The sequence below is a fragment of the Lissotriton helveticus genome, chromosome 1_1, assembly GCF_964261635.1.
Source record: "Lissotriton helveticus chromosome 1_1, aLisHel1.1, whole genome shotgun sequence".
Classification (NCBI taxonomy): Eukaryota; Metazoa; Chordata; class Amphibia; order Caudata; family Salamandridae; genus Lissotriton; species Lissotriton helveticus.
Window position 1 is genome coordinate 339,330,343 of NC_136057.1, and position 22,128 is coordinate 339,352,470.

At 45.8% G+C, this 22,128-nt stretch overlaps 1 protein-coding gene across 1 annotated transcript in view; it reads right to left on the reverse strand.

Annotated features, from left to right (window-relative positions):
• The window catches only part of KIAA1549 (KIAA1549 ortholog), a 938,976-nt gene that overhangs the window by 262,955 nt on the left and 653,893 nt on the right, over positions 1-22,128 (reverse strand). Inside the window, exon 11 of the mRNA XM_078673003.1 lies at positions 11,773-11,975. Coding sequence (XP_078529129.1) covers positions 11,773-11,975 — 203 coding nt within the window. The remainder of the gene's footprint in view (positions 1-11,772; positions 11,976-22,128) is intronic.

Sequence of the window (22,128 nt, forward strand, 5' to 3'; positions counted from 1 at the left end):
AGAAACAACACCACAAAGCGCTGTACATATACAAACCTTATGGTTTTCACCATTTGATTTCTTAGCATGCATTAGTCTTATACTTTCTTATATAGGAGAGCATAGAGAAATAATTCCTATCCAGCCACTCATGGTGCAGTGGCAAATGTTAGCCCTAGAAAACTGAACCGGTGGCTAACAGAACATTGTTTAAGACCCATTTGGAATTTTCCTAGTAGTATCTACGGATAAAATCTGCTTCTTGGTTCATGTAAACTGATTCCTTCAGCGAACGGCCTGTGCCACATTGTCTATGCCTTAAGAGACGGTTATCTGGATCTTGTTCCTCCTTATTTGTTACGTAATGCATGGTAGTGTAGTTGTATGGTTGTATCATTATGTTAAATTAATTTAGGGAACGCTAGATGATCTGGCAGACTGATGTGGTATGCTTAATATTTGGAAGACCAAATGCCTTGTCCTTTGAGTTGATAGAGGTGTGGTTCCCAATCTGCCAATGATGCATCTGTCACTATTAGTGTTTTGGGAAGTGTTTTCAGGATTTGGACTCCTTTCATGAGATTTAAATGATGTGTCACCCTTTTAGAGACTGTTCCGCATGAGTGGTTAGTCAGAGATGATCTTCCCATTTGCCTCTTTTCTGTGACCATTAGCCCTCTGGACATTGTTGCAGAGGTCGCATGAATACTCTTGCTATTGGGACTATATAGATGCCATAAATCCCAGGAGAGATGCGATTTAACGACTTGTGGGATTGCTGGTTTGTTTCAGATCAAGGCATTTCTGATGGATAGGTAAGACTCTCTCCTCCGAAGCATACACTCATTCTGTCATTGGGTTTGTGAATCTTCCCAACTACGTGAGAAATTGCACTGACTTCTCAATTGATTTTTGCATCTTAATAATGAGACCTAACTCTATAGAAGATTAAGAGTGAACAGTAAGTCTCTTTTTTATTCAAATGAGTATTCGCTTTTATAAGACTATCGTCTAAATATGGTTAAACAAAAATGATTTTCAGATAAGCTGAAAAACTGCCCTGCATTCTGATAATGTTCTTGGAGAGGATTTTAGTCCGAACAGCAGAACAGTGTATTGATAGTGGGTATTTCCCACCATAAATCTCAGATCTCTGTGTTTTGTTCCAAGTGGAATGTGGAAATATGTTTCTTGCATATCCATTAAAGAGAGCCAATAGTTTTTTTTATATGAGGGAAACTTTGATGGAGAGGTAGCATTGTGAGCTTTTCTTTTACCATCATTTTATTGAGAGGATGTAGGTCAAAAATTGGACAGTGTTGTAAGGGAGGACTCATTTTTGTTGACCAGAAAATATTTTGAGTATACCCCATATTTTGTTGATGAGATAGCCCTATTAGGAGTTATGAAATGAAATGAAATAAAATGAAATGAAATGAAATGAAATTTATAACGCGCAACTAAGCCCTTAGGCATCAAGGCGCCTAACAAAATAAAATCAAAAAAGGCAGAACCAAGCTAAGGATATGCACTGGCAAAAAGCCATGTCTTGAGTGCCTTTCTAAAGGCCTGTTTTGAAGGGAGGGTTTTAATGTCAACGGGCAGAGAGTTCCACAGCCTTGGAGCTAAGGTTGAGAAGGCTCTGCCACCCCACCTAGCTCTACGGACACGGGGGATAGATAGCAGGGCTTTATTAGCTGAGCGCAGGGATCTGGAGGGGGTATAGGATATTAATAGATCCCTTATACCTCCTGACTTGTTCGTGGCCAAGGCCCCATAGATCAAACAAAGGCACTTGAACGAGATCCTGGCATCGATTGGGAGCCAGTGCAATGCTTTCCTAGCAGCCGTAGCAGAGGCCCGCCTGGGCAGATCTAAAACAAATTTTGCGGCCGCATTCTGCACCATTTGAAGTCGCGTGATATGACTCTTGTTAATGCCCAGGTATAGGGCATTACAATAGTCGAGTCTTGAGCCTATCAGTGCAACTACTATTTGCTTTCTTGCTGGTGGGGACAGGTAGTGTTTTATTTTCTTCAGGATGTTTATTATGCCCCAGCAAGTGGAGATGGTCCTATTCACTTGCTGACCCAACCCCAAATGAGGATCGATCATAACTCCTAGGTTCCTAGCCAGGGCGGTGGGTGTGGGGCACACTCCCAGGGAAGGAGGCCACCATTCCGCTGACCAAATGTCCTCCTTGCCTCCGAACACCAGAATTTCGGTCTTCTCGCCATTAAGCTTCAATGAATTGCAAATCATCCATTGAGCCACTGCCTCCATACAGTGTCTAAAATTGGAGGCAGCCGAGGTGACCGGATGGGCGAGAGACATCATAATCTGCGTGTCGTCGGCATAGGAGACTACCTCCATCCCGTACGATCTAATAAGCCTGGCGAGAGGGGTCACATAGATGTTGAAAAGGGTCGGGCTTAATGCCGACCCTTGTGGGACCCCACAACGCACAGGAAGGGATGGAGATAGGAACTCCCCTAGCTTGATTCTCTGTTCCCTCTGGCCAAGAAAGGAGGAAAGCAGACTAAGTGCCGACCCCTCAACCCCTATCTCCCTCAGCCGTGATGTTAACACTGAGGGAGACAGGGTATCAAACGCAGCCGTAAGATCTAATAGGATGAGGAGAGTGGTCATGCCCTTATCCACCCTGGTACGGATGTTATCAAGCACCGTGGTAAGGGCTGACTCCGTGCTGTGCTCTCTCCGAAATCCATGCAGCGAGTGATCTAAAAGGCCAGAAGATTCCAGGAAAACCGCCAGATGCTGGTTCAGATGAGTTTCCAACATCTTTGCTGGGGCTGGGAGCAGTGAAATAGGGCAGAAATTTTTAAGAACACCCGGGTCCAAGGTAGGCTTTTTTAACAGTGGTTTAACCACCGCCGTTTTCCATTGTGGCGGGAAGATCCCCTCTCTCATTGCCCTATTCATAATCTCAAGTAACCGGGGCAGAAGAGTCTCCTTACATTGTTTAAGAAGTTTTAAAGGACAAGGGTCCAAAGGAGACCCCGATCTGGTCTTCCAAAGGAGAGCTTCAAGATCCATCAAGGCGAGGGGGGGAAAGTTGGAAAGACACCCTGCCGGTATCTCCTCCAAGGGTGTTAGAGGAGGGACCTGGACGCTCTGAGAGAGAGATAGTGCCGACCTCTGGGATTCTAAGGCCGAATAAATGTCCACAATTTTTGATTGAAAGAATTGTGCCACATCATCACAGAGCCGCTGTGAACTGACCACGGGGTCTGGTATTTTCAGAGAGGTGAGCATGTCAGCGATCTTAAACAGCTCTTTGGGCGAAGAGAGCACAGAGGTCAGTGAGGTGAAGTACTCTTGTTTAGTCCTTATAACCTCAGTTTTATACTCTTTAAGAAGGGTTTTATGATTATCCCTTTCTTGCGGGTCCCAGCTAGTCCTCCATAGGCGTTCCTGTCTTCGAACTCCCTGTCTGAGGAGTCTCAGTGATTCAGAAAACCACGGTGCCGAAGGGCTTTTCCTCGCAGAATAACAGAGTGAGGCAGGGGCCAGATCGTCAATGGCAATTCTAATAGCAGTATCAAATTTGTCTACTGCTTTCCCTACATCCTCCTCTGAAGCAGTCAGCATACTGGGCAGTCTAAGGGCAAGCATTTCATTGGAGATGTTTTTGATATTGCGTCTCAATTCCGTTTTGCTTGACTGATTTCCCTTAATCTTGACAGTCGGGGAGATTAGTTCTAAAGGGATCGCAAAATGATCCGACCATGAAAGAGGAATGGGAGTCCCAGTGGTAAGCCGGGGGTCGTTAGAGAATACCCCATCAAGCACATGACCTGCTTGATGAGTGGGGTCATTCACTAGTTGTTTCATCCCACAACCGGAAAAAGTGTCTAATAGGGCTATAGTATCCTTTGACTCGGAAATTCATATCTCCAAGGACTGTAAAGTGCTCACAGCCAAAATATGGCTCTAACAGTTTGAGCATGTGTTGGCTGAAAGCTGTCCTGGTGCCCGGTGGCCTATATATAAGAAGGCCAGTGAGCGGAACTACATAGGGTCCGCTAATAGAGAACTGGAGGGCCTGAGAGGAACCTAGCGGTATATTGAGAGGGATGGTGTGGCAGGAAAAACAGTCTCTATAGAGTATGCCTAACCCACCCCCAACACGTCCCACTCTGTCCACTCTCGCCAGCAAGTAGCCATCCGGTACTGCCTCAACCAGATCCGGTCCCGAGGAGTCCTTGGCCCACGTTTCCGTAATAAAAACCCATGCGGGTTGTCTAAGCAGGACGAAATCCTTAAACGCAAGATTATTTTTAATCAAGGACCTCGCATTTATAAGGAACCCCTGATCGTTTCTCATCAGGATTCCTGAATCAGTCTTCTTTGCTAGCGGTATGTGAGCCGCCGGTGAAGCCGGCCCCGAATGGATATGCCGAAAACAGTGGCAATCCAAAAGAGTCGTAAATGACTCTGGGGCGTACCTATGATGACAAGGCCGCATAGGAGTCCTAAGAGTCTGCATTTCCTGCCAGGTGTAGCAGTAGTCAATACCCTCACCATCGGTAGGTCCAGTCTCCCAGCCGTCCAGCTCGTACTCAGCGCGGACGGGCGCAGACGGGCTGGACTCTGGCATGACTCCGGCGTTACTACGGCACACACGCCGCGCGCACACGCTGCGCGCTTGCATGGTGCGTCTAAATAGGCCTCTACCCGGTCAGCCTGACCGCTAGAGCGCTCCCTGGCCTGGCGATTCTTCCCACCCCCAAGATGGCGCCTATACTCGTGAAGAGCGCGAAAACTCCAAGAACAGACCCGCTGAAGCCGCGGTGGATGGCACAATTATGGTGCAGGTAAGTGGAAGGGCTAAAAACAGGGGCAAAGTGCTTTTAAATTAAAATTCAACAAAAAGACAAAAGCGGGATATTTTAAAATTACAGTGCGCCTAGTTGCCACAGCAAAGCGCGTAGAAGCCTTAACAGGCCACCCTACCTTCACCTAACCCTTTTATAGGGTGTAGTTCGCAATGCCTCCACCCGGTCAGCCTGACCGCTAGAGCGCTCCCTGGCCTGGCGATTCTTCCTACCCCCAAGATGGCGCCTATACTCGTGAAGAGCGCGAAAACTCCAAGAACAGACCCGCTGAAGCCGCGGTGGATGGCACAATTATGGTGCAGGTTTCCTTCTGTAGGATGTCGTTCTGAGAATGCGATGCTGACTTTACAGGTACACAAGTTGGTAATGTCCTGAATTTGTTGTAGGAGACTCTTACGTATGATTATCAGAACCCGCTTGTTGGACCTTATTAATTCCCACTCTAAAGGTGCTTCATAACTGCTCTCACCACAGGAGTGGAAAACTGTCCGGGAATGGGGAATTGAGGTAACATTATTTCCTGAGAAATGTTATTCCTCTTGAATGTAAAGATTGTGGGGGTGTTGCTTTCTCTCTTTTGATATCTCCTTCAGTATTGAGACTTCTGATTTTGTTTCTGTTGCGGTTGGTAAAGCCATTTTGGGTGTTGAACCTTCTGTTGAAAACAATTTAGATAATTTGGCCTATATTATTATTATTATTATTTTTAATCTTCCTAATACCAACTACTTTGAGTGCCTCAGCCTCATTTTTCATTTGAGGCATTTTGTCTTCAGTATGGTGGCCAAATAAGGATGGACCCGAAAAGGAAAGATTTACTATTTTTAATTGAGCTACTAGCTTTGGAAATTACTATCTAAGCCAACAGAAGCTTTGATCAGAAATGTCATGACAGTAGCCTGTGGCACAATGTTCTACGGCGTCCACCACAGAACTAATTGTTTGATTTGCCACTAAGGAATCATCCTCAACCATTTCCATATAATCCTGCTGGCGATGTTTCTGTAAATCCTCCTTAAAGGACTTCATACCAAGCCAAACTTACCTGTAGTAGCTTCTGCGAAGTGCAGTAGCATTTGCATGTTTAAGTTGTGTAGATGCAGTTCCACACATCTTTCTGCCAGTAGCAATAACACATTTGCTCTCTCTTTCAGGGGGAGCAGCCAGCTAAGGCGCAGAACCATGTCTTCTCCTGACTGTTGTTTCTCCAACTGACTCTGGATTAGGATGCATTCTGAAAGTTTGGGTCCTGGTCAGGAGGCATGTATTTTTTCAGTAAATGCGGTCTTACCGCCTTTACTGTAGCAGGGGTAAAAAATAGTTCTTCTGCTATCTCTTTAAGACCTGGTATTAGAGGCAACAATTATCAGGGTATTATCCTAGGTTGCAAAGTTTTCAGGATAACAGACACCGATGTCTGAGGTGTCTCAGAGGAATATTTAACCTTGTTGCTCCTCTGGCTAATGCATCCTGGAAAGTGATGATGTTATCAACTGGTGCTATTTGGGTAGTTGAATGAGCTGGTGAAGTAGGAGTATGATATCATATCAGTATCTGTATATGGAGAGTGTGATCATGATCTTGTTCTCTTCAATTCTGAAGAAACACCAGGAGAAGACTGTATACTACTCTTTTGCTCCTGCGATTTGCATAGAAATTGAGGTTTTCATTTTCAAAAAGGGGACAACAAAGTTGTCTTGCATGCTTTACTGGGCGGCGAAAGATTAGGTGGTGTCAGAAGAGTCCCTATTGGATCCTTGAGAGGTATAATCAGAGTGATAGGCTGATATGGTAAGTGTGTCGGATTCGGAGATGATGCCGGATATATTTTTGGAGGGGTAGTTATTGATTTCTTGCTACGTCTTTTTCTGGATTTAATTTGCTCGTCCAGAGAAGAAATTGTAATGCTTAAGAAGCTGAAGAATATATAGTTTGGACTGCTGATTGTAAAATGGACCAAGGTTTAGAGACTTGCGATGTAGACCATTTCTGTTTTTTCAACGATGATGATGAAGTAACCGACGGCAAATTAAATCTCAATGTCAATATGGCAGACGGCATACTATACATCCTCTACGTTGGTAAGACTTGTAATGGCAATCAGTGTCTTCTCGATGTTGATGAATTTTGCGGTCAATGTTTTGACCTTGACTGACCTTAATGTCTTGTAGATCCTTTTCATGATGGTGAACTGGACGGGCCGTGGTTTTCAAAGGGGACTGCAATATCGCTGTTGCCCTACGGTCACAAGGAGAGTGATGTTTTTTTCTCCCTTGATCTTCCTCTGTGATGCTTTTCAAAGAGATAATGGAAAATGGAAGCTGGTCCAGAGAAAGATCTTTCTAGCCTCTTCATTTTCTTCTTTTGTCCTTCTGTCCTCATGAATTCCAGCATGTCTTTTAATGTCCTTTTGGAGCTTTTCTTGCAGATGTCGCACTCCGTGACCGAGTGGGAGGGAGGCAAATATACCACACACACTTTGTAGGCATCTGTTACGGCTTTGTTTCTCCCACACGAAGGGCACTTAATGAAAAGTGATGACATTCAAACTAGAAATCCAGTCACAAAGTGATGAAAAATGGTCCAATCGACAGATAATGGTAAAAAACGCTAAGTGAAAACACAATAATTACTTTTCAATTAAGAAAAAAGTGGCAGCTTTGAGGAAAAATTCTCAGCTGTGTTCCTCGGATCCTGCAAATTCTCATTACAGACTAAGAAGGGGGTCTTTATATTAATCAGAGGTTCATCTAGAGAATACACACACATTGGCAGAACACAGTGTAACATGCATTAGGGAAGCCTGAATAAGGCTATAAATTAATGTGTCCAAAGTCTAGAATAACTACAACTGTAAAAACAACAGGTGATGGACAGAATGCAGAACAATGTCATACATTCATCCCAGTACAGAGATCTGGGCCTAAATCCATCGTTTGTTTGCTCACCATGCCATTCCAGTTTGGACCCAGCCATATGCAAATCAGTCTTGACCCTGTGCCCTCTGGGAACAGTCCGGCCCAAACTGCCAAGCCAGGTCCTCCCTGGACTGGAAACAAGTATCCAAGGACGGGTTTCGGGCTTTCAGCCCTCATCAGCCTGGATAGGTTGATTCCAGTGGCATGGAGAGCACGGGACTCACGTCTAAGCATACCCGTCCCACTCGGGGTGACAATTGCAAAAACAACAGGTGATGGACAGAATGCAGAACAATGTCATACATTCACCCCTGTACAGAGATCTGGGCCTAAATCTATCGTTTTTTTGCTCACCATGCCATTCCAGTTTGGACACAGCCATATGCAAATCAGTCTTGACCCTGTGCCCCCTGGGAACAGTCCAGCCCGAACTGCCAAGCCAGGTCCTCCCTGGACTAGAAACAAGCATCCAAGGACCGGTTTCGGGCTTTCAGCCCTCATCAGCCTGGATAGCTTGATTCCAGTGGCATGGAGAGCACGGGACTCACGTCTGAGCATACCCGTCCCACTCTGGGTGACAATTGCAAAAACAACAGGTGATGGACAGAATGCAGAACAATGTCATACATTCACCCCAGTACAGAGATCTGGGCCTAAATCCATCGTTTTTTTGCTCACCATGCCATTCCAGTTTGGACCCAGCCATATTCAAATCAGTCTTGACCCTGTGCCCCATGGGAACAGTCCAGCCTGAACTGCCAAGCCAGGTCCTCCCTGGACTGGAAACAAGCATCCAAGGACCGGTTTCGGGCTTTCAGCCCTCATCAGCCTGGATAGCTTGATTCCAGTGGCATGGAGAGCACGGGACTCACGTCTTGCATTTGTTTTTGCACTAGAATAACTACAACCTCATTTATCCAAAGCGTAACTGGGAACATGGATTGAATGTGGTTTGATAGAAACAATTTACAGAATTACTATAAAAGATTAATTACTAGTGGGAGTGTGCACTGAGAGGGGACAATTAAATAGGACCGGGCTTCCTCTTGACTACCTGGAACCTTCTGATCATGCACATACATATCTTAAGGCTGTAAGAATGGCATGGCAATTATATACGCAATATTATTATGTTCAATATAACGCTAAGGAATATGGCAACTATTCAAGAGGAATCTAGTTTAAGAACGTGGCATGCATAAAGCATAGATATTAATGTCTCAATTGGTATAAAATGCCTCCTAAATAGTTCCAAAAGAAAGTGGAGTAGTAGCAATTTAAGAATTAAGCAATGAATAGGTTGCGATGCTCATCATATTCACTATACAGTGAGATAGCATAAACTCACCAAATGCCTTGATTCTTTCCAAAAGTCTGAGGCCGCAGCCTACTGACCTATGATATGCGGAACGAATGAGGTCACAATAATTAAGGATTGTGGGGACGTTTTTCTTCGCCAAGTAAAGCTATTATCGAAGAGAATATCATGAAAGGTAGAACCGAATAAGTCTGCTAGGCACAGTCTGAAGCAGCCATAAATGGACTCACCAGTGAGGGAAAATACAATATATCCAAAATTAAGCATTTAGAGGAGATGTCGCTCTCATATATGTTTAACTAACTGATAATGTTTCTTAAAGTGTTTTTCTGTCAAAAGGTAGAATGGCTACAAAACATTTTGTAAAGACTACCAGTCACCTTTCCTCAGAGACTCACCTACCAAACTCTCCTTTAGAAAAAACATACAGAGAAGGATAGATTTTAGATTGGACTAGGCACATTTAGAGAGATGCTTTAGGACACTTGAGCCAGAAAAATCGGGAGACAGGAAAGTTAACAGGACTTTCAATCCTAGTTCTGTACTATGGATACTTTCATTGATTCCAATTACCACAATAGTAGCATCTATTAATGTGTGGGACATTACTAGATCCACTTTAGGTTTGTGGCACTCTAGATGGCTTACATGATCACACTGTGGAGACATTGAGGCGTTAAACACACTAGGCTTGGAGCATAAACTTATCTTTTCTGTGAGCTGGAAAAAAAATGACTTGCCTTTAGTAATAATATTCCTGGTGGATACTATGCGCTACATGTATCAAGCCATTTTGCATTCACAAACAGGACGATTCGCAGAATCTGTCCTTATGCGAACAAAAAAAAAAAAGGCTTTTTACATGTATCAAAACCCATTTTGCGATTCGGTAACCTAATACCAAATCGCAAAATGGGTTTGCGATTCGCTATTAGGAAAGGACGTGTTTAGGGCGTCCCGTTCCGAATACTGAATTGCATCAGTATGTAGAAATGTTTTGTGACCGAAATGCGGTTACAAAACATTTGCATTTTACCACCTAATTCAAGTAGGTGGTAACCCATTTGCAAATGGGAAGGGGTCATGAAGGGACCCCTTCCACTTTGTGATTGTTTGATACAGCATTTTTAAAGAGAAGGCAGTGGTCCCACGGACCCCTACTCTTAAAAAAATAAAAATAAAACTTTTCATTTTTATTTTGGAGAAACATCCCGTTTTCCTTTAAGAAAAAGGAGCTGCATTTCAAAAAAAGATTGCTTTATTTAAAAGCAGTCACAGGCATGGTGGTCTGCTGACCCCAGCAGGCCACCATCCCTGTGATTTTAGCAATTCCTGGGGGGGGGGGGGGGGGGGGTCTACCTATCTAATCAATATTAATGAGGTAGAGCGATTTGCGACCCCCTAGGAATCGCTATATGAAACTCTGTGTTTTTTACATTGTAAACTGCGATCACCTAATTGCGATTCTTAAAAATTCGCAATTAGGTATTCGCAATATACAATTTTGATACATATAGCCCTATAGCTTTCATTGCATTCCTCAACTTATAATAAAAAACCCATCCAAGCAACAGACCGGATCCAAAAACTTGTATTCTGGCAACAGCACTCCAGCCTCCCCAGGTGGTGGTATGTGGCTTCAGTCACGACTCCGCCTGTCCAGGATGTGACGGCACCAGAACATACCAGTGCTTCCACACCTCATCAAGGCATGAAGATAGTAATAAAGAACATCAATAACAGCGACAAATACCTTATATGATACTTTTGCACACCTTGGGATGTTATTAATTACAGTACTAAACCATCAGATAAGGAGAGAGGGCGGAGAGTAATCTGAATGAAGATATAGTATCCACCAGAAAAATAAGCAAACGCATGTGCATTTTAATTATGAGAGATGCAGCTTCCTGCAGATACCTCGTGGCCTCTAAGTCCCAAAGTAAGACCCCTGAGAGGTGAACATGATTAATAGGTGAAAGAGTTATGTTAGGATCCTGTACACCGCATACAAGACGTCACATAGGTCCAATGGGTCTTCTTATGACATCTGTAACAGGGTTCAAACAATGAAACCTTAGGTTGTCAAAAGTTGAGTAACTTTACCAGTGAAGTACTGAGAGAAACTTTGGACCGCCGTCCATGAGATACAAAAGAACAGGAACCTACACCAGCGTGCTAGTTGGTGAATTATATGTCCTAGAATCCCCTCATCTTGCAGGGGCAAAGTCGCAGCTGACACCGCATTGCATTTCATGGCCACGCTGGAGAGCTATTGCTGGGTTGAGTTTTTGGATCAAGGCTGGCAATTGGGGGATATAATTAAGGTGAGGAATCTGCAGGTGCCTATTAGAAAGAACAATGTACAAAGCAGACAGAGGAAAACATAGCAGAACAAATGGAAAACCATACAGAAAACGACGCACGGTAAGTTGCTCATGATGGGGCACAAAAGTCCTGGGAATATCTCTTCTGTATCTCCAGTCAATGGCAGGAAAAAAAGCTAATGCTTCAACAGTACTAATTAGAGGTCAAAGCTGCACAAACAGCTGGCCTGCAATAATCAAGTCGGTGTTTGTGGGCAAAAATGCTTTTTTTTTATGGTAGGAAAAAAAGATGTGTCAAAACAACAGGTTTTACAACCACATCATATATAAGTTCATGAAAATGGACATTGTTTTCCATCTACATAGCTTACCTCCCCCGGCGACGGAGGGCTTTGCAGGATTTGGAGGAAGTCTTGGATTTTGGAGTGGGAACATCTCCATTCTCAGAAGGGGTGGCATCCTTGGTGGGCACTGGCAAAGGAGCCGGCTCGTGAATAATCAAGACATCATCTTTGTTGTGCTGGCCCAGGTGCTGCTTAGCAAAATCAAACCCTTTAACAGTCGGAGCTTGAAGCTGGAATGAGACAGAGATCAAATATATTACTGTTTTGAAACTCAGCAAGGGTAAATGAGAAACTTGTGTTATTTTAAACAAAAAGATGCACAGATTGATTCATTCATCAGTGAACAGCTACATGCTGGGTATGCTCGGGGCTCTTTGCACATGACAGCATGCATTAGGAACTGACTTTTAACAAATGTATGAAAGTGGACGTTAGGCATGAAAATCATTCCACTGCTGAAGCAGAGCTCTGGGTGATGTCAGTCAAGGGCAGCACTGAAAGCTGGAGGTCAGGTCGAAATTGCACATGCATAAACGTGAAAGGGGGAGGAGGGGTCTGCTGGACTGCAATGTAACTGACTTCACGATGAGACAGAGGAGATGGCTGTGTGTGTGCCTGTATGGGAAAGCGGAAGCCTCTTTGGGGTCTGGAGGTGGCTGCTATGGCTGAACATTCTGCATTCTAGGTACTGACAACTGTGGTTGCTGCATGTTACAATTATGGCACACTGACAACTGCGTTTGTGTAACAGGACTACACTTGTAGGAGATCCTGTAGGTAAAAAAGAGACAATCGTAGAAGAGTGCAAAGGTATGTTGTTGGAACCGCAGGTGTTGAGGGAAGGTCTGGAATGCAGAACAGAGAACAGCTTAAGCAGCGGCGCACTGGCAGATCTTTCTCCTTAGGACTAACGGGAAGGGGCGCTGCGAGATAGATGGAGGGGCTGTGGGCAGCCTGTTTGGGCAGTCTATTAAGGAAAGCGTTAGTCGGGCATTAGCAAAGTATGGCGCAGGGTCCCTGAGCAGAACGCAAGCGAAGGCCAAGATTAGGTCGTGTCTGTCACTGGAACCCCACTGGCACCGGGGGACCTGTCTTTCATAAGGGAATGTCAAAGGTTCTTTCCTAAGTAGCCAAATAAAAGGAGTTTACAGACTTTCTACTATGGAGGACATCACGTGCGACCTTGTACTGTGGCAAGAAAATCAAATTCATTCTGCTATGTTTAGCACTGCCATTTAGTCAGCCTACATTAATCACTGTACCAATAAACTGCATAGTGCTGTGTGCAAAGCAGTACGGTGTGCACTTTAAATATGTTGTACTTTAAATGTGTGCAAGGATGACATGTGAGGGAGTCAATCCATAGCTGCCAAGGTTTCAGATTGCTATGTGTTACATTTTCATAATTTCAGTGTAATTATGAGTGACATTTGAAAAACTCAAATACACTCCATCCTGAAAAAAACCAAGCAATGAAGAGGGAATCATATCGATATATCATAAATTACACCCATTTGAACAACAAGAAGTGGCAGAGCCAGCTGTATTATTGCAAAAAGACAACACTACAGTAGAAGCAAGTACACATTACTACTCGCAGTCTGGCCCGCGGCTATTTCAAAGACATTCGATAACGATTCGAAAATTCAACTGACGATCCGAGGCACAAATGTGGAGAACCCCCACAAATGAGCAGACCCCGCCACCAATTAGCAGACCCCGCCACTAATGAGCAGACCCCGCCACCAATGAGCAGACCCCGCCACCAATGAGCAGACCCCGCCACCAATGAGCAGACCCCGCCACCAATGAGCAGACCCCGCCACCAATGAGCAGACCCCGCCACCAATGAGCAGACCCCGCCACCAATGAGCAGACTCCGCCACCAATGAGCAGACCCCGCCACCAATGAGCAGACCCCGCCACCAATGAGCAGAATGAGCATGGTGGACCCCGCCAGGAATGAGCAGACACCACCAGGAATGAGCAGTCCCGCCACCAACGAGCAGTCCCACCACCAACGAGCAGTCCCGCCACCAACGAGCAGTCCCGCCACCAACGAGCAGTCCCGCCACCAACGAGCAGTCCCGCCACCACCGAGCAGTCCCGCCACCAACGAGCAGACCCCGCCACCAACGAGCAGACCCCGCCACCAACGAGCAGAACCCGCCAGGAATGAGCTGAATGGACCCCGCCAAGAATGAGCAGACCACACCAGGAATGAGCAGACCCCGCCAGGAATGAGCAGACCCCGCCAGGAATGAGCAGACCCCGCCACCAATGGGCAGACCCCGCCACCAATGGGCAGACCTCGCCACCAATGGGCAGACCCCGCCACCAATGGGCAGAATGAGCAGACCCTGCCAGGAATGAGCAGACCCCGCCAGGAATGAGCAGACCCCGCCAGGAATGAGCAGACCCCGCCAGGAATGAGCAGACCCTGCCACGAATGAGCAGAATGAGCAGACCCTGCCAGGAATAGCAGACCCCACCAGGAATAGCAGACCCTGCCAGGAATGAGCAGACCCCGCCAGGAATGAGCAGACCCCGCCAGGAATGAGCAGACCCCGCCAGGAATGAGCAGACCCCGCCAGGAATGAGCAGACCCCGCCAGGAATGAGCAGACCCCGCCAGGAATGAGCAGACCCCGCCAGGAATGAGCAGACCCCGCCAGGAATGAGCAGACCCCGCCAGGAATGAGCAGACCCTGCCAGAAATGAGCAGACCCCGCCAGGAAATGAGCAGAATGAGCAGGGCGTACCCTGCAAGGAATGAGCAGATCCCGCCAGGAATGAGCAGACCCCCACCACCAATGAGCAGACCCCGCCAGGAATGAGCAGACCCCGCCCGGAATGAGCACACTCCGCCACGAATGAGCAGACTCTGCACTCGTAAGCCCCTTCGTGAATTGGGTCCCAGCCCGTGCGTGAAAGCACTCTGAATATTTAAGCCCTTATTTTAAAATCACATTACTCTCAATATAAGAAAGGCTGTGCAAAGAGATAAAGGGGCAGATTTACGAACTTTTCATGCAGCACATGAAGCAATGTTGGGCTGAATTGCATAACATGGAGAGAGCAAAACAGCACCACATTTACTAAAGTATGGCATCATTTTTCTTTGCTTCTGTATTGTGGGCTGACATGCGCCAACATACATTCTTGCACTTGCGGAAGGGTGTGTGTGTTCCGGCAACCATGGGTTTTGCATAGGAAGGGCACTCTTCCAATACAAAATATTATGCTTATTAATATTTTAACATTTTCCCCACTTTGACCCCTTCCCAAACCTCAGACAGGCAATGCGGGAGTATTTCATGCTCCTCTCACAGCCAATATTCTCCACTCCGTCCTTCACCCTTCTCGCCCTCTCCTATCCACCCCTGCTCTTAAAGAGCCTGAGCACACTTCTCACCTGCGGAAAGCAGGTGGTAAGTGTGCACTAAACCCAACGGGAAAGGAGATATCATGCAGAATACCTCCAGGTTTATCTGGATTCTCATAGTAATTACCCAATCCGTGGGGTTGAACTCATAATTTTATGGCATGGGTTGGTTATTACTGCCCAGTACTGGTAAATACTGATGTGGAGCTTGCACTGCCAGTGCATTGCAACGTGTAATCAGGGCTACTTGAACTACCTGGGGATAGACGAACAGGGTTAAAAGGCCCAAGTTATCACAGCCCACCACATCTACAAATACACAGGAAGGTAATTCATCACACATCTCCAATAAATAGACAGACAATGCAATCATATATTGAATGTATAGGTTTTCAATATATTTAGTGGGTGTTCCCAGCCCTAAACACAGAACTGGTGCCACATTTGAGACAAAATCGAACTGAATGATGGGTTGCTGCTCTTGTCCTTCAGAGATGGAGCATTCTCATCTGAAGTGTTTGGCGTCTGACCAATAGGTAGGCTGTGAGACAGCTAAGCGAAGTCTCAACATATAATTTATGTCTAACCAGAGGCACACCTCTCCCAACTAAAGCAAATACCTCAATGATAATTTTCTTGGAGTGCATTGTAATATAGATATAGAATTTGCTTTAACATAGGTCTTGTGTGGTTTTCTCAAGGATGGTGTCTATGCAGAGGCAGTACACCTGTACTCCCCATGGGTAGGCCTAGCTTCACTGTGTCCTGCCTCTTTAAACTAGTGTAGTTTGGAGGCAGAATGCTGTTGACACCTTATTCTGCGGAAGAACTAAGCCTTGGTCTGTCAAACCATTATAACTCTGATATTGGGTATAATATGTGACCAATGCAAAAGCATTGCACAATGCAAACACTACTGTTAGAAATTAAGTTTCTGGCTGGCAGAGGTTTGCACCCTGTCCAGGCAGGAGCCACAATTCTAGCCAGGGTAAGACACAACACACGCTAAATTATCCTGTGCTCACCCTCGGTTAGCTTGCCATAGAGCAATAAGGCTGAACTTAAGGAGGCAATGTGTAAAGTATTTCTGCAACACTTCACACCGTAACAGTAAAAACACCACCACACCAGTTTAGAAGGATAGAGAATAATTTTATGAATAACACAAGACCAAAACGACAAAAATCCAATCAGTAGAAGTAGAGATATGAATTATTAAAGATTAAATGCAGAAATAACGCTTGGAAGCAGTAGTTGCTTAAAGAGTTCTTTGGTTGTGCTGGACCAGGACAAAGTCAAGAGTTCAGGCCGACAGCGATGGAGCGCGGGCCGAATATAGCACCCACGCGGGGCTTCTGAGCAAAAATACCTTGATCCTGGTTGCAAACAACGATTGCGAGGTGCAGCAGAGCAATGCGTTGTTGTTTCCCACGCAGTTGTGGTGATGAGCCGGATGTCTCCACGTAACTGCAGTGATGCGTCTATTCTGTGAGTGATGCAGCAGTTCTGAGTGATGCGATGGTTTCTCCACACTGTAGAGGCGGTGTGTTGATCTCCACGGAGTGGTGGCAATTCCAAGTGCGGAGCGCCGATCTGGTTCCTGCAATGGTAGCGATGCGTTGGGTGTCGATGCATTGGTTCTGGCAATAGCAACACTTTATACTCAGTTATTGGGTTGGCACCACTAGGCAGAGCAAGACTTGCAGCAAGCAAAGTCCAGGTGCTGTTTGCAGGTTAAAGAGAAGTCTTTGATATCCCTGAGGCTTCAGAACAGGAGGCAAGCCAACACGTCTTTGGAGATACTTAGGTTTTGGGATGTAGAGATGCGGGTCCAGTCAATCTCACTCACAGGCAAGAGGGCAGCAGGCCACAGACAGGCATAACAAAGCAGTTCAGCAGAGTGGCTGTCCCTCCAGCAGCACAGCAGTACTCCTTCCTGATAGAATGCCCTCACTTCAAGAAGTGTTCTGAGTTGGTGGTGTCAGAGTACCAGTACTTATACCCAGTAAGGCCTTTGAAGCGGTGGAGAAGTGCACAATTCCCAGCCTTTCCTTCCCTGGCTCCACACTCACTCCATGGAGGTATGCAGCCCTTTGTGTGGGGATAGGACTTCGCCCTTTCAGGTTTAAGTGTCAGATCTTCCCTTCCATCCTTCCCAGGAGCAATACCAATGTTGCGCCTATGGGAGAGATCGGCCTTGCAGTAGTGAAAAACGAATTTAGGAGTATTTCACTTCCAGGACATGTAAAAATAAAAAAAGTACATGTCCTACTTTTTTAGGTTTCGCACCTGTGAACCGATCGCTTCGCGATCGTCGCAGCGAAACCTATTGCAATCGTTTCTGCTTTCAAGGAGTCAAGGGAGACAGGAGACAAGTGATGTGCACGCGCGCGTGAACGGATCAGGTCACTCACGCTTCCTGTCTCCCATGGCTCCTTGGAAGCAGAAACGCATGCACGTACACACACACACACACACAGACCCCCCCGCCGCCGCCGCGCATACACACACAGAGTACTCCCCCAACCCCCCGCCCCCTCCCCCCGCCGCACATACACACACGCATACCCGTTTCTGTCTTGTGAGCTCCTAGCCACCCCAAGGTCTCCGGAGCCACCTGTACCATATTCACATCCTCTACAAAAGCCTGTAATTCTTTCTGGGGTTCTTACTTCTCCTTCTCGGTACCGAAGATGGATGCAAGATACTCCGCTATCTTCTGTTGCTGCTCCGCACCACCGCCGCCGAAAACGCAACGACTTACGGCCTCTGGTAGCCATCACATAAGCTCGGCCTAGCTCCATTCGTGCAACGTCACGATGCACGTCTCCGTCTACCCGGAAGTAGCTTGCCGTACTGGTGCGCATGCGCAGTAAGAAGAGGCCGCGGAAGGAAGGAAGTAATCGGCTAACGGTGAGTGGGTCATGAAAGAAGAGGTTCTGTCCGTCCAGGCGTAGTCCGTTCTGCTACACGTCTCTCGCTTTCCGATAACGTCCTGTCTTTGGCTGTAGACAGACCTGTCCATCTATTTCTGACACCCTAAAACTGACCCAGACTCAATCCTAACTCTCTCGCCCCCGCGGGAGTGGCTGTTTACCTTCTCAAAACTCTCACTGCTTCCCAGAGGACTCCTCAAGGGGCGTCTTACTAGTACTGCATCCCTCCTTGTCTTTTCCCGCCCTCTCTCCCTTTCCATGGCGTGACAGGCATTCTCACACGGAAGCTGCAAGCTATCTGCGTTGTTCACCTCCTTACACAAGACACCCATCTCCTTTGCGCTCACAGAACAAACCAAACCGCCCCTCCTCTAACCACAGCGCTTCACATATTCCTAAAAATGCCTGCCCCCAAGCCACAGCATAGCACCCCTCCTCTGCTATTCCACTCACACTACGAGCTCCACCCTCCGCAAATGCATCGCAAGCCATTCACCACCCCCCGAATATAACTGGCACTGACAGCCCATCTCTCACACATTATACCAGCCTCCTTCTGCACAGTGCGCATACTTCAACAACGCATCTCCCTCAAGCCACAGCCTCCCTTCGCACCTACCGAGCCCTCCCACTTTCATTCCACGCCACTGTCTTTTCCAGCCTCTTTACCCTCTAACCGTGCCTGATATAGTGCGAGACCCGCGGTACTACTCGCCCACCTCGCATGCACTCGTCGGCCTAACAGCTGTAAGCCCGTGCCTGAGGTGCATCATCAGAGCTGTGTGAATAATAACTGCGTCAGCCCCGTGCGTGAGGTGCATAGTCAGAGCTCTGTGCATAATAACAGCTGTGAGCCAGTGCCTAAGGTGCATCATCAGAGCTGTGTGAATAATAACAGCTGTGAGCCCGTGCCTGAGGTGCATCATCAGAGCTGTGTGAATAATAACTGCGTCAGCCCCGTGCGTGAGGTGCATCTTCAGAGCTGTGTGAATAATAACAGCTGTGAGCCCCGTGCCTGAGGTGCATCATCAGAGCTGTGTGAATAATTACTGTGTCAGCCCCGTGTCTAAGGTGCATCATCAGAGCTGTGTGAATAATAACAGCTGTGAGCCCCGTGCCTGAGGTGCATCATCAGAGCTGTGTGAATAATAACTGCGTCAGCCCCGTGCCTGAGGTGCAATATAAGAGCTGTGTGAATAATAACTGTGTCAGCCCCGTGCCTAAGGTGCATCATCAGAGCTGTGTGAATAATAACTGTGTCAGCCCCGTGCCTAAGGTGCATCATCAGAGCTGTGTGAATAATAACAGTTGTGAGCCCCGTGCCTGAGGTGCATCATCAGAGCTGTGTGAATAATAACTGCCGGCGGCCCCGTGCTGACGTGCATCATCAGAGCTGTGTGAATAATAACTGCGTCAGCCCAGTGCTGAGGTGCATCATCAGAGTGTGTGAATAATAACTGCGTCAGCCCCGTGCTCAGTTGCATCATCAGAGCTGTGTGAATAATAACAGCTGTGAGCCCGTGTCTAAGGTGCATCATCAGAGCTGTGTGAATAATAACTGCGTCAGCCCCGTGCGTGAGTTGCATCATCAGAGCTGTGTGAATAATAACAGCTGTAAGCAACATCATACTCTTGCACACACTCTCACTGCTCACCAATTCAAAGTTTGCTAAAACATTTATGCAACGCATTGTCAAACACAATGCCAATAACTCAAACTTTAATGCTGCGAAACCTATTGCATTGTAAATGCTTGTAAATATACTGCACTAGGCCCCTGGGCTGTCTAGGACATACCTTATGGGTGACTTATGTGTCAAATGAAGGATGGCCTGGCAAGTGGGTTAACTTGCCAGGTCGACATGGCAGTTTAAAAATGCACACATAGGCCCTGCAATGGCAGGCCTGAGACGTGTTCAAAGGACTACTTAAGTGGGTGGCACAATCAGTGCTGAGGCCCTCTAATAGCATTTAATTTACAGGCCCTGGGCACACTTAGTGCACTTTACTAGGGACTATAAGTAAATTAAATATGCAAATTGTGGATAAGCCTCTTTGACCATGTTTAGAGCACATGTAATTTAGCAATGATTAGCAGTGGTAAAGTGTCCAGATTTCTAATGCTAGCAAAAATAGTAAATAGGAGGTTTGAAGGCAAACATCAAGCGAACCACGCCAAGAATCCCGGGTCTAACAACTATTTTGTGCGTTACTTGATCCAGTGAAGAACTGATAACCGTGTTGTCTACCTTGTTTCTCTCTTGGGGCTTATCCAAGTTATCCGTTTTCTCTACCCAAGCCTGGCTGGCTGCTATAATTAGTACAGACATTTATGGACAACCATTATAAAGAATGTTGCGATTTTCTTCATAGGAATTTTTGAGATTTGTAACATGTTACATTTTATAATGCACATGGTCTCTGCTGGATTTACAAACATTGATATTTTAGTGAGTTTCAGACTTTATGGACCACAGCTTCAGAATAAAATTAAAAACATGCTTGTTATAATATATGATATTTGGTGGCACTATTACTGTTGGAGTAACATCTTTGCAGGACATTGATCTTCTGCCACACTTTCTACGTGTTCATGAGATTGAAGATATACAAGTGTCCTTTGTATGCTAGAACTCCATGTGTTGCAGAGTTAATTCTATGTAACATTTTTTATTTGTTCTTTAGGCCTGTTGGCTTTTGCCCATGGATGTAGCTTATTTATTTATTTATAAAGTTTTATATAGCGCGGACCAGATCCCGAGGGATATCAGAGCGCTTTACAGAAGAACGGTTGTAGTCACAACAATCATAGACAAATGATACAGTTATAGTCATCTCAGATGAGAACTGCTCAATGTGTGGCGCTACAACAACCATTTTGTCTTGATTTAGAATACCACAGACTTCTGGCAGACTAATTAACAGGTGGTAATACTGCAAGCTAATTGTCACTCATTTATTCAATCTCAGAGCAATAGGAATCAAACCAGAGACTTGCCAGTCACACATCATTAACCCACTAAACTCAATATTCTGAGACCTGTAGATGTGTGCGATCTCAAACAAGCATACGTTGAAATGTCCTGATGAGCAGATCGAAAATGAACCTTTTTTCAACAATCAGACACAAGCATATTCCTGAAGATGAAACTGCAAAGATGTCATTAGCTCATCATCTTGAACGAAGGAATTTTCCTGAGAATTTGTAAAAAAGGGTTGTCCTCTTGAAATAACCTTGCAAAAACTGGTTCTAAAGTGTTTTGGATTGAAATTTACAGAAGCTGCTTTTTGGTTGTCTCACTCATTCCCATTTATAAAGATCTCGTCAGTAACCAATAAACACTTTCAAATCCACACAGTTTGCTATAATTATGTCAGGTTTGAACAATATATCTAGAATGCACAATCTATTTTCTTGAACTGGGCCCAAAGACAGCTTAGTCTTATTGCATTCGTTTTAGCCCCGCCCCCCTTAGTTGACATATTAACTCCACCTGTCTCCCCCTGTAGTTGAGGTCTAGTTGCCACCCTGCTAAAGAGTGCAATAGAGGATGCTGCTGCACAGTTGGTGAATACAACAGGGAAACGTCACTACCGCAAAGACAGGCTTCTTCTATTCCTCGGGTATGGATAGAACAATGTTATGGCCCAGGTAAATAAAATAGCACAGGATACACAGGCCAACATGGCGCTCAGCAGTGAGTTAGTGTGTGATTAACCCGGATGCTACGACAATGAAATTAAAAGAGCAGCTGACGACCAGGACAAAAATCAGAGCGCAGGTCAAGGGTCAACCATTTACTGATGAACCAGCACTGCCCCAAGCTCGTCTCGTACCACAGCGATCATCCCTTGGAAACTGAAATGTGTGCAGAGATTATTCTGATGCTTCACGAAAGGCAGAAGAGGATGGGCACTTTAGAGAATTCCCAGTGGTCAAGGGCATGATTCTGAGGCACGATCCTGTCATACACCAGAATGGTTACGTTTCAAATTCAACGGTGCAGCAAACCAACTTTTAAATCACCAGTATCCAGAAATATTTCAAAACAATCTTAAATCT